This window comes from Molothrus ater, chromosome 1, assembly GCF_012460135.2.
Source record: "Molothrus ater isolate BHLD 08-10-18 breed brown headed cowbird chromosome 1, BPBGC_Mater_1.1, whole genome shotgun sequence".
Classification (NCBI taxonomy): domain Eukaryota; kingdom Metazoa; phylum Chordata; class Aves; order Passeriformes; family Icteridae; genus Molothrus; species Molothrus ater.
Genome location: NC_050478.2, coordinates 2,695,297 through 2,711,754, shown reverse-complemented (window position 1 = coordinate 2,711,754; position 16,458 = coordinate 2,695,297). Strand labels below are relative to the sequence as shown.

Here is a 16,458-nt window from a genome sequence, read left to right as displayed (position 1 = left end):
CTCCTGGGAAGATGAGAAGCCTCAGAGGAAAAGGAAAACAATATTATCTCATTTGCTTCTCATGTGTTGTGCTCACATGTGGAATGTGTTTGGAGATTGTTTACCCACAGGTGGTTGTTTCATTGGTTTCATGTGAATTGTTTTGACTTAATGACCAATCATGGTCAAGCTATGTCGAGGCTCTGAAAAGAGTCAGGAGTTTTCATTATTATCTTTTTAGCCTTCTGTAAGTATCCTTTAAGTATCCTTTTATACTTTCTGTAAGCATCCTTTCTGTATTCTTTAGTATAGTTTACTTTAGTATTCTTTCATATAATATAGTATCATGAAATAATAAATTAGCCTTCTAAGAACATGGAGTCAGATTCATCATTCCTCCCTGACACAGGGCACCCTGCAAATACAATACTTAAGCACATCCTGTCTTTTTTCATGGGTGGTAAAAGAAATTCTCTACTGAATTGTTCTGTGGGAATCAACAAAAGCATGATCTTGGCTGAGATCATGCATAAAGAGAGACAAACTCATTCTCATCATTACACATGATGAACCCTCTGAAACAGAAAATCCTAAGGAATCTTATGTTTCCATGCTAATTCAGGAAAACACACATGCAGGACAACATCCTTCACTCAAAGGAAGGTGAGAAGACAACAAAACACACACATCCAACACGGGGTACAATGAAGAGAGAGACTGGGGACAGAAGTGACACGAGCAAGTGGATGGAAGAAAGCAGTGGAAGCAGTACATGAAGGAAGTTGTCGTGAGGGAATGTACAGAGAGGAGGAGGAAAGAGGTGGACAAAAAACATTCCAGAGTTTCACAGGTTATTTCTGCCTTTTTACCATTCACTGACAAAGCTGCTGTGGTTTTTTGGTTCCCCACTAGACATGAATAGTCTCCAGCATCTTTTGGCTCCAGGTCATGGATCAGCAGCTCCGCCACGGTGCCCTCCTGCCTCATCTTGTACTTGTTACTGGCCCGGAGAAGAGTTTGCCCCTTCCTCCACTCCACGGGGGCCTCTGTGCCCAGCTGGCACCTCAGGGTGGCTGTCCCACCTTCCACAGCTTCCACGGGCTTCAGCTCTTCCTTGAAGAGCACGGACACAGCTGAGGAGTGAAGCATTCCCAGTTTACTTTCAGGCGCATCGTCACCACCTGGTGACCTCACACTTCAAGGACTTAAAGTCAACACAAATTCAAATTCTCTTGGCACACACAGAAAAGAAGCTCTGACCTACCTGCAGCTCCAGGAGTCTGCTGATATTTACAGTAGAAACAAGAGTTTTGTACCAAATAAAAGAAGAACAATTATTTCCTGATAATTAGAGTACCAAAATAATTATCCTTCTGCTGCCCAAAGGTGGTCACAGACATGTAAAAACTTGTTGAGAAAGTGGAGAGAAGAATGGAGTATTCTTCCATAAAAGGTGTAGCTGAGACCCTTCTTACCTCTTGGCTTAGAGCTTGGACAGTCACCTCTATCCAAAGCATAAGAGACATTTCATAGGGAAGAAAAGATATTATTTTATCAAGTACCCTTGATTGATACATTTTAGCATGAAATTATCACCCCAAAAAACAAAGAACATAACGGACCCAGCCAGAGCTGCCTTTTGTTTGTGCTGATCCTTGTCCTCCTGAGCACTCTCTGAAAGTGCCCATGGTTAGCAGGACCACGGCAAGAACAACAACAAATGGTCACAAGCAGGTGTCTCATTCCTACCATGGATTTGGACTTGGGCTGTGGTCTGCTGGTCTCCAGTGTCACAGGTGTATCTTCCCGCATCTTCTGGCTCTGCATTATGAATCACCAGCTCTGCCACTGTCCCCTTCTGCTTCATTTCATATTTGGCACTTGCCTGGAGCGTGGCTTCTCCCTTCTTCCACACCACCGTGGTGGCATCAGCTTTTGTGAGTTCACAGCGCAAGGAGACGGATTTCCCTTCTTCCACAGCCGTGTTCTCCAGGGCTTGTTTGAAAAGCACAGGCACAGCTGGAACACAGAGCCAGGGGTTAGCACAGGCCCTCCTGATCTGCTCTACATCAAGTCCTCCCATGAGAGCTGTCACCTCTTAAATCCAGGCCTTTTCCAAATGAGCAGAGCAGCCCTAGGCCCTCCACTGGCTGTGTGGCACAAGGAGATTCTGCCTGGGAGCAGGAATAAATCTCTCCCTCTGATGTTACCATCTCACTGTGGATTCCTAGAAATGTGGGGCAAGTTTCTTTTATTTTTAAAAAGGACCTTTTCAGATTCCTCTGGGCACCATCTGCTAATGAATTCCCTGCTCCTGCAGGGCTCTGAAATAACATTCATATCCTATATTTCTCCTGTTTTCTGCTTCAGCACACACTGCTAAAGGCAGTGCATTTGTTTAAGGGCAGTGGAGAGTGGAGATGCCACCTAAGAGTCTTTGAAAGGATGTTTTGGGGAGCCTGGAGTCTATTAATTACTTGTTCACCTTCAATTTTCGAGGGATTGGATTTATGTTTTCACATCCTTGTGCTCCAGTACTAGTGGTCTCCACTCCAACTCCAGTTTTAATACAGCCATATAAAGCAGCTGATAGGGCAGGAACTACAGCACAGAGAAAATTAATCCTCTGCACTTAATTTTCTTTTATTATTTCCCCCCAGTGGACAGTTACAGACTGAAAACCCCAGATACAGAATATGAAATCACATGAATGAAATACATCCAGGTGCCTACAAGGTGCAATATTACCTTTAAATTTTACTTATTAAGGATGGCGCTGCCACAAGAACAATGAAGTGTTCTGTGATTTTTGTTTACTAGATCTAATGAAGTGTTATGTGATTTTTGTTTAATTAAGCACCTGATTAAGTGTGGCAATGCCTCAAATTGTACCCACCATTCACTTTGACTCGAGCAGTGGTTTTCAGTTCCCCAGCACTGCAGGTGTAGTCCCCAGCATCTACAGATTTCACATCTCGAATTATAAGCTCTGCCACAGTCCCATGCTGCTTAAATTCATACTTCTCACTGGCATAGAGAACAGTGTCTCCCTTCATCCACTTCACTGGGGTACCAGGTTTGCTGAGCTCACAGGTCAGCCTGACCTGCTTTCCTTCCTTGGCTTCTTCATTTTGGAGCTCTTGCTTGAAGAGAACTGGTGTTTCTGAAAGGAGGAGTAACAGAAATGTTAAAAGAAACATGTGAGGTTGGAAATTACTTTTCTCTTTTAGAATCAGACTTTGTTTTTGAGGCAGAAAACCACAGGAATGAAAAAGCAAAGAGTAAACAGATGCTGACATCTCACATCTGGCTGCCAGCACTTTACAGCAGAAAAAAACCAAAACCTGAGGCCAGATGCTTATTTTCTTTTTAATCACTGTCTGCACTGTTGAGGATGCTGCTGCTCTTACTGCTTTTTATTAACATCAGTGGCAGATGCTGCACTGCAGCTAATGACACAAACTGTCCTGCTGATGGCTGCTCAGAGCTAGACCACCAGCACAAAAAACATAAAACTCCACTGAGGTCAACTCACACACAACACAGAGCACACAGAGGAATGGCAAAGCACTTTCTGTTGTGAGCAGCAGTATTGATTTCTCATCTTAAAAAACCCCTACAGTGTATTTTTTTTTATCCAGCATTAATACAGATATAAAACCAGCACAGAGCAAACACAGAGAGGGAAGCACAGCTGAACATGGCAGGGTCCCTGTGGAGGTTCCCCCGCAGGCTCTGCCACAGTCTGGGCTTCAAGGCTTTAAGGTGAGCTTGTGCAGGGAAAGCACTTTTGGGGGAAAATAAACTCAACTGAAATGTTCAGATAAGGAAAAAATAAATTCTTCTTGAATTATGCTGTCTTAAGAATATACAAGTCAGCTGCTGCACAAAACCTGTGGCTGTTGGAAATCTACACCCTATTATCCTGTTCCCCTTTTACCTCCAGTTTGGGACACTCAGTGTCACATGACTACTGAATTTCTATTTTCTATTTCTGCATTCTGCTGTTCTGATGTGACCCTGACAGATAAAGGAAAGTTTTCCAACAGTGAAATTCCTTGTAGACATCCTTATGACCTGACTCCCTTAACCTGAATCCGTGTGTTTAAATCCTCAATCCATCCACATCCTTCTCTGTGAGGGGAAACATGGGGCTGTTGTGGGAAGATTAAAAAGGTGGCTCTTTTCTAACAGAAAATTGTTCATCCAGGTCATACTGGAGTCAACACAGATCTTTGTTTCATAATGGATAATTGGGAAAATATCCTTGTGCTACAGAAAGACAGAAAATCAGGATCGTTAACAACCAGTTCTTCTTCATTGCATCATCAAGGTCTTCTCTTTCTTGCACACCCTCAAGTTGGTTCTTTGTGCTCTAGAAAAATCCTGTGAGCAGCCTGACCTCCCACTTGGTGCTCTGAGGTCCAGGTTGACCATTCCAGCAACCCAAATCCTTTTTTTGTTCATGCTGACTTCCCTAATCCAGACACAGCTTCTGATCAGCCCATCCCAGGTGTGCAACACCAGCTGCACACAGGACATCCTCTGCTCTGGATGAACCCAGCAGGTGCCTGTAAAATCCTCCCTGTACCTGCTCAAACTTGCCCAGGACAATGATTTAATTCACAGAGAGATTTAACCCACAGAGGCAGGAGCAATTATAAGGGGATATTTGATGAGCCTGGTTCTCACCTGGATGAGACCCAACCCATACCCAACTCAGAGTTAAAAGACTCACCTAAGAAGAGAACTTCTGCCTCAGCTCAGACAACAGCCCTTTAGATCATAGAACCCTTTGGGTTGGAAGGGCCCTTTAAAACTCATCTATTCCAACCCCCCTGCCGTGTCCCAGGTATCTTCAACCAGACCAGGCAGCTCAGAACCCTATCCTGATCTTCAGTGTTTCCGGGGATGGAGAATCTACCACCTCTCTGGCAAAATCCTATAGTGTTTTACCACCCTCGTTGCAAAAAACTTCTTCCTTACATCTGTGGCATTCACATTTTCTGAAAAATCCCTTCACCCAGGGTTTTTCTCCTGAGAAGCTGAGAAGCCTCAGAGAAAAGGAAAACAATAATTATCTGATTTGCTTCTCCTATGTTTTGCTCCTTTAGAATGTGTTTGGAGATTGTTTTATTGGATTCTGCTGTGAATTATTTTGTCTCATTGGCCAATCAGTGTCAAGCTGTGTCAGGACTCTGGAAAGAGTCAGGAGTTGTCATTATTATCTTTTTAGCATTCTGTCTGTATCCTTTCTGTGTTCTTTAGTATAGTTTAGTATAGCGTTCTTTAATATAATATAGTACTATAAAATAATAAATTAGCCTTCTGAGAACATGGAGTCAGATCCATCATTCCTGCCTGCCACAGGGCACCCCACAAACACAATATTGCTTTCAATTAAATTAACCCTTTTTACTTTAAACCATCTCCCCATGTCCTATCAAGCAGGAGAGCACCTCCTGCCCAGGTGATGCTCTTTGGGTGCATTGCTCTGAATAAACCTGGCAGCCTAAAGCAATTGCACAGACAAATGTGAGGCTGTGAGCTCCCTCCTTGGGGAGAGCCATCACTGGAGACAGCTCCAGGAGGTGATCCATCCTTTCTGGGGATTACCTCTCAGCCTGGGGTGTTCTGCTGCTGCTCTCTTTTTGGGGTTTGGAATGAGAGGATTCATGTACCTTCCAACCCAAAGCATTCTAGAATTCCATGATTCTCAGAGGCACTAAAGCTCCTCAGAGCTGGAGCCAGGTCAGATGAAGGATTCTCCTGTTTCACATTCTGCCACCTCTCTGGCTGCTGTTCCAGATGACTTGATGAGAACACCTCAGTGCACACCACAAGGTTCCTTTTCAGTGTAGTTTCATGTTTTTCACTCAATTAATTACTCTAGGACCAAAATCATCCCAAAAGTTTTTACCTTTGACATTAATAATTGCACCCCTTTTGGCTGCTCCAGCCTCACACTCCCATCTGTCACTGTCTCTTTCTTCTGCCCTGTGAATGACAAGCTTGGCTCCAAACCCTGACTGCCTGATGTTACATTTGGAAGAACTCCCAAGGCTCTTCCCATCTTTGCACCACTTCTCAGGGCTGTCTGACTGGAGGTTTCACACTGAAGACTCACATCCTCTCCCTCAGCGACTTCAGCATCAACCAGCTCCTTTGTGGAGACACAGGGCTTCTCCAAACTCATATAAAAAACATCTGACATGGTTCAGAAGAGGTGTGGATCCTCAGATCACAAGTAATCTTTGAGATTTGGATCCAGGATTGCTTGTGTCAGGGTAAGTAACAGATAATTTGGTGTTTGTGACTATAAAGCCCTCAGGGAGGCACCAGTGATGTTCTGAAGTGTTGTTTAACTGTTAAATGATAACTGGGAGAAACTGCGAAGAAAATATTCCTGCTGAAGAACATCAATAATTATCCTTTTGCAAATAAAACCTTTCATTTTCTCTCAAGAAAAAGAAATCCATTTGCATTTCTGCAGCTTAGCAAAATTTGGGCAAATTTTCAACTTTTGTAAAAAGAAATTTTCTTTGCAATAAGTGTGGTTATTCTGAAAAAAAAAAAAAAGAGATTATGATCTGACACAGTGGAGACTGTGTGTTTAAAATCTCTGGGCCATGAGAAGTATTTATATTTCCAGTTAGGAAACATCTCTCCAATCCACATTCTTGGGCTGTCTGCCATTCATTTCATTCATTTATCTTTGCTACCAAACACTGCAGTTTTACCTCAGTTTAACTCCTCCAGAGAAAACAATCCATTGTCAACAACGAATAGCAGAGAACACATGCAGTATTTCCTTTCAAACAATGAAAACGGAATTTAAAACTTACTGGTTGCCCTGTTGTTTTTTTTTTCATTGAATTAATTGATGCCTCCTCATGAATCATCACCCTATCAGCTTGAGGAAAACTGAACGGGGCATCCACTGTACCATCACAGCATTAATAACATTCCCATCTAAATCAAATAAACACTCCAGGAGTTGTCCAGGATTACAAAGAGTTCATTCTCCAGCCATAATTTCATTATATAATTAATGCTATTCTTGAAAATGCACAGATATACAAAGATGGTGCTAAATTTGTAGCATTTTTGCTCCTCATTTTTTCCACCTACCCACATTAACCCCGCTTATTTCCACTCAGCATTTCCTCTCCTGCAGTTGTGATGATGGATTTACCTTTAACAACCAAACTGGCAGAGGTTTTCTTATCACCAGCTTCAAATGTAATGACCCCCGAGTCCTTCAGTGAGAGCTTTCTCAGCGTCAGCAGGTGATATCCACCAGGCTGGGACTGGATCTCATTAAGTTCATTGGTATGGAGTGGGGTTTTATCCAAAAACCACTGCACTCTGCTATAGTCTACGGGAGAGATTCTGCACTTGAACATGGCAGATTCTCCTTCTAACACAGTGACATCCTCCAGGTCTTCTGTTATTAGCACTTTCTGGCCTGAAAGGAACATAAATACATCAATTACTGCGATCTTCAGTTTCCGGTGTGAAAATCGACGTGGGAAAGCTCCCAAGATTTCCCACGTGAGCATTTCAAGTGAGAAACACGTTCATGACAGAGAAGAAGATTGAAACAGAATTCCCCCAATATTGACCACAAAACCCACTCACAGGAAGATAATGTATACAAGACAGACACCAAAATAGGGCAAAGACAGCTTTGAAGCACCAGAAAACATAAAGCAGAACAAGTAGCCAGGACAATGCAAATCCAGGGCTGTAAATTTTCTCCTAATGAAATCCTTGGAAAGTTTGGAGTCTCTGACAGCATTACTGGGCTCTAAACATCACCAAGAAGTTATCTCTCCCTTGACAACCTGGCTGATTTTCTACAGCAAAAATAACTTCCTTTCTATGGGATAGGACCACTGATCCCACACCTTCTTTGAGTTCAGCCCAACTCCTAATACAGTGGGAAATGGAGAAAATGTCTGAGTGTGGATTTGGTAAAAAAACCTCAAAACATCTGCCCTGAAAACTTCCATGTATAGATAGATACATCCCTAACTAAAAATAAATATATAAACACACATAAAAAGATAAACCTCACTATAAATAGATATAAAATAAGGTTAGCACTGTATACAAAAATATCTCTGATGCTCCTCCTACTTATAAAACCAGCACAGGGATGTTTTACTTGAATGTTCATGACAGAGAAGTGTTTTTTCCATTCAGAAAAGCTGCTGTTAAAAACCTCAGAGTGAATTTAGACAGCTCAGAGCCTGAGATTATGATGGGGATTAAACACATTTCTTTGCTTCTTGAGGATGCTGTAGCAGATGATCAGAGGAGGAGTCTGACTTTACCCCATTGTCTTTAAAAACTACAACAATTAGCAAGTGGACACTGCTGCTGCATCTCCATCTGATTATTCTTGAATCACTTCTCCAGAGGGCAGGGTTAGGTGGGACATTGGGAAGGAATTCTTCCCTGTAAGGGTGGGGAGGCCCTGGGAAGCTGTGGCTGCCCCTGGATCCCTGGAAGTGTCCAAGGCCAGGATGGACAGGGCTTGGAGCATCCTGGGATGGTGGAAGGTGGAACTGGATGATCTTTAAAGTCCCTTTTAACCCAACCCATTCCACGGACATTTTATTTTTCCACCACTTTTTAGGAACCACTCCTGGGAAGAAGAATCAAGGGGTATGGAGAAAAGCCTGAAGGCAAGATAGTTTTCCCTCATCCAACAGCAGGCACTGTGCATCACATCCATTTTATGTTCACACAGGAACACCAATCTCTCCCCTCACATGAGCCTTTAAATCACACCCAAAATACTCCAGGTGTAATTGCTTCCAACTGCTCTGCATGTCCATATTTTTGGACATTCCCATATTTTTGGCCACGTGTTCCTGCCATCCTGAGTGAGACAGAACCAGAAATCAGCAGCTCTGCCACCCTGAGATCCAGCTCTGCCCGTGCACGTTTCCCATGGCAGAAAATGGATGTAAATCACATTCCTCTCATCCATACCTTGCACAGTTAGCTTGGCTCTGGACTGGGCATCCCCAATGTCACAGCTGTAAATGTCACTGTCACTTTTCTCCAGGTTCTTTATGGTCAGCTGGAGGACTTGTCCTTTCTGTGTCATCTCGTATTTCCTGCCAGCCCGGAGCTCAGCAATGCCTTTTCTCCAGACCACAGAGGATGCAGCTCTCTCACTCTGGCACACAAAAACTGCAGTTCCATTCTCGTCCACTTTCAGGTCTGAGAGTTCCTTGACAAAATAATTAGGTTTTTCTGGAAGGAAAAAGGAATAATTTTTCAAAATGGCCAAGAAAGGTTTGTCACCCAAACTAGTCCCAAGCATCCAGAATCATCTTGGATCCTCTCCGCTCCAACTCACAGAATCATAAAAAAATAATCATACAATCATTTAGGCTGAAAAAGGCCTTAAGATCACCAAGTCCAACCATTAACTTAATCAAACCATATTCCAAATAACCACATCTACACATCTTTTAAATCCCCCTTCAGTGGTGACTCCACCACTTCCCTGGGCATCCTCTTCCAATGCCTTACCACCCTTTCCATGAAGGAATTTCTTCTTACATCCAATCTAAAACTTGAGACCATTTCCTCTAATCCCATCAGATGGAATGATTCTAAGATCACCAGGTCCCCCTCCTGTCACAGGATATATCAGATGAAATATCTCCAGGGAATATTAATGCTATGGTCCATGGAGTGGTGAGGTCTCTCTTGCAGGCAGCTTTCACCACTCATATTCAAAATAGAATAATTCAACTGGCCAGTTTTGATTGACTTGTTACAGAGCCCATGAGATTGTTCACCACTCATATTCAAAATAGAATAATTCAAATGGCCAGTTTTGATTGACTTGTTACAGAGCCCATGAGATTGTTCAGCAAAAGGTGCTTTTTCATATCTAATTTTTTTTAGCTTTTAATCAATGATTTTTTTTTTAAACTAAAAATTGATCCTGCCCAAGAGATGGAGGAGAAGAAATCTATGATTGTAGATATTTACACCCAACCTCTGAACCTGCCAGCTCCTCTGCACCCTTCAGCTGACCTTGCACTGTGACCCTGGCTGTTGTTTTGGAGGTCTCAGTCTCACAGGTGTACTCCCCACTGTCCTTGGCCGTGGACTCTCGGATGATGAGAGTGGCCCGTGTCCCCTCTTGCTGCAGGTCGTACTTCTGGCTTTTCCTGATTGCTTTGCCATCCTTGTACCACCTGATGTTCACATCAGCTTTGGACAGCTCACAGCTCAGGCTGATGTCCTGCCCTGCCGGTGATGTTTTATTCTCCAGCTGTTTTGTAACCTCAGTAGGTTTTTCTGCAGAGATTAAAAAAGAAAAAAAAAAAGGGGGGGGGGAAATCTTTCAATGAAAATCATCTCTGTATGGTTGGGGTTTTTTGCAATTCAAATCATTGAATCCCTTAATGGTTTGGATTGGAAGGGATCTCAAAGATCAGCCAGTGCCACCCCCTGCCATGGGCAGGGTCACTTTCCACTATCCCAGGCTGCTCCAAGCCCTGTCCAACCTGGCCTTGGACACTTCCAGGGATCCAGGGGCTGTCACAGCTGCTTTGAGCACCCTGTGCAAGGCTGGAACAAGATAATGGAAGGTTCCCTCCAACCCAAATCATTCTGTGATTTCCTGATTCTATGGAAAAGGACTAACTGCAGATTATGAACCATGTCTGAAAGTTACTAATTTCTTCTCTCCACTGACCACCCAGGAGCCTTGGGTGATTATCTCTGACACACAATCTGGCCTGTAATTATCTGTACACACTATCTAGTGTAGTCAGTTCTCAAATATCTATGAAAAGCTTCAGCATTTCACTTGGTTTTAAGGAAAAATCTCAGTTCTTCAAGGCTCACAGGGAAGGGAAAGGAGATTTTTTAAGGGAATATCTCAGCTCTTCAAGGCTCATAGGGAAGGGAAAGGAGATTTTTTTAAGGGCAAATCTCAGTTCTTCAAGGCTCACAAGGCAGGTTGTTATGATCTGAGTCAACAGCAAGAGTTTGCTGGCAAACCTTATGAAAATACACCCAGGATTTTCTGATCCCATTACCTTTCACAAGCAGAGAGGCCTTGGAGGTGAGACCACGGGCAGTGAAGATGACTTCCCCAGTGTCACCAGGAATGACATTTTTGATACTCAGTGTGTATTTCCGACCTGCATTGGAGGCTTTAAACCTCCCCCCACTTTCCACTTTTCTCCCATTCAGCGTCCAGTTGAAGTCATCAATGCTTTCGTGGGACAAAATGCACTCAAAAGTGCAATCTTCTCCCTCCTGGATTTCAGTGTTCTTGAGCCTTTTGGTGATGCCAATGTTCAGCTCTGGAGAACAAAAATTGCATTAATACAAGTTAAAAATGCTTTTATGATAGACATGAGTAGAGTAATGGCGTTTTTAACTCAGAAGAGGGGTTTATCTGCTAGATTGGCAGGACAGCACTGTATTCCCCACAGGTGGCTGTGACATGGGAAGGATTTTTCAGGCTCAGAATCATCTCTAAGTTGTATAAAAAGAGAAATGTGAATCTCCTGGCTGTGCTCAGGAATGACTGAATGAAGAACAGCTCAGTGGGGGAGAGGAGAGGGAGAGGGAGAGGGAGAGGGAGAGGGAGAGGGAGAGGGAGAGGGAGAGGGAGAGGGAGAGGGAGAGGGAGAGGGAGAGGGAGAGGGAGAGGGAGAGGGAGAGGGAGAGGGAGAGGGAGAGGGAGAGGGAGAGGGAGAGGGAGAGGGAGAGGAGGCTTGGGGGATTTTTTTGTTGTTAGTTGGGATTTTTATTTTGAGAAGTTTTTGCTTTTTTGGGAGCATTTTTGCACTTTAGGCATGTTCAGGAAGAAAATATTGTCGCTATGTTCCTGATACCCGATTTTCACTTAGAAACCCCAGATATACTTACACCAAAATAAACAGGAATTGCTCAGACATCACAATATTATGTGAGATTTGTTCAGGAACAGGCGAGAGCCCAAGGGACCAAGGCTACCCATATTTTTAACACCCTTGAGAGGCCACTGTCTACAGCACTTACCCTGAACGCTGACCTTTGATTTGGCAACATCAGTGCCGATGTCACAGGTGTACAACCCTGCATCTGTCTTTTCAAGGTCGTGGATAAGGAGGCACAGGGTCTTCCCAGACTGTATCTCCTCATACTTCTTGCTTGAAGTGATCTTCACACCATCCTTTTTCCAAACAGGTTTGACCTTCTCCTTGGAGACTTCACATTCCAGTTTGATCACTCCTCGCTCCTCACCAAAAACATCATCCAAGGATTTCATGAAGACAGCAGGTTTCTCTGAAGGTCAAGAGGCAAAAAAAAAAAAGAACAACCAGGATGTTCAGGACGCTTTCAGTTGCTATCAAATATTTAGAGACATTGATAAACCCTTGGCAATATTGCTGATACCAGTGCAAAGCAGTATCACTCTCCAGCACGCCCAATTCCTTCATCCTGCTCTCAATCCTTCATCCTGCTCTCAATCCTTCATCCTGCTCCAAATCCCTTCATCCCAAGATTGTGTTGATACAAGGGGCTGCCCTGATACAGGTGCAGCACCTCACACTGGCCTTGTTGAACCTCAAGAGGTTCACATGGTCTCAGTTCTTGAGCGTGTCCATGTCCCTCCAGATGGCACCTCAACCCTCAGGCATGTCACCTGCCCCACTCAGCTGGTGGCCACCTGCACACTCTCTGAGGGTGCCCAAGAAGGTGTTAAACCACAAAAACTCAGTTGTGTGACTGAGCTTTTGGACATATGAAGGACAGCAGGAAGGAAACTGTCTTCTCATGGCTAATTGGATCCAGCTCCAGAGCTGATGTATTAAAAACCACAGAATTACAGAATATCCTGAGTTGGAAGGGACTCACAATGATCATCCAGTCCAACATCTGACCCCGCACAGGCACGCCAACAACCCCACACTGTCCCTGAGAACATTGTCAAGCACTTGTGGAGCTTTGGCAGCCTTGGGACCATGATCATGCCCTGAGGAGCCTGTCCAGTGCCCACCACCCTCTGTGGGAAGAACCTTTTCCTGATATCCAACCTAAACTTCCCATCACTCAGACCCAGCTGTTTCCTCAAATCCTCTCACTGGCCACCAGAGTGAAGAGATCAGTACCTGCCCTTCCACCTCCCCTCACACGAAGATGTTGAAGCCCACAGCAAGGTCTCTCCAGCTGACCAAACTCAGTGACCTCAGCTGCTCCTCTCAAGCCTTCCCCTCCAGACCCTTCACCATCTTCATGGCCCATATTTAATAGCTCAACATTTTTATATCGATTAAGCAGGATTGGATCCTGCTCACCAAATCCCCATGGATTTGGTAATAAGGGCTCATTTGCATCTCTCATTTTCATTCAGGAGCGTGATCTGGACCCACCTATCACCTTCAGCCGCACAGTCTCCGACACCTTGTCTGACTTCATTGTCACCGTGCCAGCATCCTCAGGCTTCACCTGCTTCATGGTCAGCATGTAGCACTTGCCCACGTTCTTGATGTCATTGAAGTTGTTGGTGTAGAGGAGGGTGCCATTGAGGAACCACTCCACGTCCTCGTCGTCGTGGGACAGCTCGCAGGAGAACACGGCAGAGCTGTCCTCCTCAACCTCCACGTCCTGCAGGTGCTTCAGGACCTCTACGTTGCGGGCTGAGGGAAACCAAGAGGGATCAGTTGTGGGTTTCTCTGGGTCTGGATTGAAGGCACTTGAGACAGTAGTTCATGTTGCACTCAGGTGTTTATTATCTCTTATCAGTAAAACAGTCTCACTACTGGGGGTTTGGCAGCAAGGCACAAAATGGCCAACAATCTCTTGTTCCAAGGCCTTTTCAGACTAATCTATCCAATGAAGAACTGACACCTGGATTATTTTCCCTTTTAACCCAATCACTGATCCCACAGAGCCGCAATGGGGACTTTTCTGCCCAATTACAAAATGCCACCCAAACCCATGGAGAAGGAGGAAGAAGAAGCATGAAGCAGAAACCCAGGATGACACCCTGTGCCCTCCATCTTGCTGCCATCCACAACACACTAAAAACCCCAAAACCTCAATTTCTCACCCAGTGACACACCTGCACTGCTCTCTATAATCTATTTCACACTTTTGTGGATTCCAGTCTATCTTGAAGTCTGGGAAACTTTCTCCACGAATGAGGGTCAAAGTCAGCGCTCCCCTGGGGGCCAAGGCACCCCAGAGCAGACACAGAAATATTCCCAGTGCCTTGGGTTTTCACAAGCCATCATCACCATAAATCAGTTGTTATCACAAACAATCTCATGGAGTTTATTAGATTATTTGTTGTGGTCTCCTGCACACCTTTGGCCACCACGTTTTGCTTACTTGGTTCTGCACATGCTCCAACAGAAACAACAATTATTAAAAAGGCTAATTAAAATTGTCTAGAACCCTCAGTTCTCTTTTTATATATAAATCAGTTTGGAGGCTTTGTTTGTGTTTTATTTAAAAATAAGTAATTTTTTTCTAAAATTATGTTGCAGTGACCGTAAGCATCACACAGAGCTCCAAACTCTGTGTGCTTGTCACTGCACACACAAACACATTTTAACTAAATTATCCCTCATTTCCAGGAAAACTGTGACACAGAGGATGAGATTAATTAAGACAATGATTTTGGCCACAAAGGCAAAGTACAAAGAGCTTAAACAGCTTGCTCAGGTTTAAGGAGCAAGAGGATTTTGGTTCTTTTCTTTCCCCGTCCTTGGGCAGAGACTTCTCCTTGCAGCTTCTCTGCTCATGGAATGCTGTTTTCAAGGAGGAGGTAACTCTGAAGAGGGTTTGGGACTATTACTTCATTTTCTTTTTTAATATATATATTTGTTTGGATAGAATGGAGTCACAGAATCATTCAGGTTGGAAAAGACCTCTAAGACTGAGTCCAGCCATTCCCCCAGCACTGTCAAGGTCACCATGAAACCACATCCCCAAAACTTTTTAATCCTTCCAAGGATGCTGACATCACCACTGCCCTGAGTATTTAATTTCAATGTCTGACAACACATTCAATGAAGAACCTCTGCAAAGCTAAACTGCTACTAAGAGCTGCTCCCTGGACTTTTGGAAATGACTCTGTAGCTCAGCTCCAAGTCTTTCTAGAAGTGACACAGTGAACATATTTTCTTGCAGTGTCACCTGAGGGGGAAGAACTGGCTAAAAACAGTTCTGTGCCCAGATGGGGTAGAACATCACTATGAATAATTATTGTATTCAGATATATAATAGTAGCTATAAAATATATTTATAGCAGGTAGACAAATGTATGCAGATGTATAACAATACAAATGTATAACAGCAGATAGACAAGCTGACACAGATGTCAGGAAATGAAAACCACAGCCAAGATCACCAGAACTGGAGGCCTGTAGCAGTTTAACATAAAGGATATTTTTAGGTGAAAGCCCCTAATTCCTTGTATGAGATGGACAATGATGTGCCTTGACAAATGTTAATTTGTGCCTTACCCAGATGCTGCCCTCCCACACACATTACCAGCTTCCCAGCAAGAGATGGATTTCAGGGCTGTGGAATCACCAGTTTGCTTGTGACACTGCATTTATATAAAATCAGAAGATAACTGTGGGAATCTACCTCTCCCCAGGAGGAGGAACCTTGAGTGAAACAGAGCATCATAAAGACCGGCAGCAGGCCAGCCCTGCTGCTCCAAGCCTCTCGTACCTTCAACGCTCAGCGTGGCTTCAGTCTCGGCGATGCCAGCCCTGCACTTGTACACGCCAGCGTCCTCAGGCTTCACCTTCAGGATCTTCAGCTCTGCTGAGTACTGGTCCCTCTTGATTTTGTACTTCTCCGAGGGCTCAATGAGCTCTTGGCCCTTGAACCACCTGACGTGCTTTGGGGAAGGCCTGAAGTCACAGGACAGGATGACCGAGTGTCGCTCCAGGACGGTCTTGTCCTCCAGCTTCCTGGTGATCTGGATGTGGTAATCTGCCAAGCAGGGGTGGGGGAAGAAGAATAGATCAGTCTAAAGAAGAGGAAGGTTTTAATCCGTATTTCATGCCCATTAATTTAATATATGGCTTTCTGTTTTGTGAACTGCTCAGGTCCTGCTACAAGTGTCTCTAACAGAGCTCGAGTGCTTTGAAGCTACAACAGCACAATGATCTATAAGGAAAGCTGATTTCTGTAAGATAATATTGTGTATTAACCACCAAATTCATGGTCCACTTCTGGCTCGGTGCTTGCTGAATTGCTCTCTAATTGAGGTTTTCATTCAAGTAAGAGTAAATGAAAGACAAAACAAGGACTTCAGGACGTGATTGAAGAGATTTACCATGGTGACAGCAGAAGATAAAAAGCCTTGAGGCTTTGTCCTACATCAAGTCAACGACAAAATGAATTAAGTAAATGAGCTATCAAACTTGTCTAGTTCAAAAATGGGACAAAATAAACTCTCCTGGCAAATTTCATCTGTTTTGT

The 16,458-nt window shown here is 43.9% G+C and overlaps 1 protein-coding gene across 1 annotated transcript in view; it reads right to left on the bottom strand.

The window, feature by feature from the left end:
* The window catches only part of OBSCN (obscurin, cytoskeletal calmodulin and titin-interacting RhoGEF), a 159,842-nt gene that overhangs the window by 85,363 nt on the left and 58,021 nt on the right, over positions 1-16,458 (bottom strand). The window contains 10 exon segments of the mRNA XM_054514079.1: positions 849-1,112; positions 1,729-1,998; positions 2,876-3,142; positions 7,175-7,447; positions 8,983-9,249; positions 10,045-10,311; positions 11,058-11,327; positions 12,031-12,297; positions 13,386-13,652; positions 15,700-15,966. Of these exon segments, the coding sequence (XP_054370054.1) occupies positions 849-1,112; positions 1,729-1,998; positions 2,876-3,142; positions 7,175-7,447; positions 8,983-9,249; positions 10,045-10,311; positions 11,058-11,327; positions 12,031-12,297; positions 13,386-13,652; positions 15,700-15,966 (2,679 nt within the window).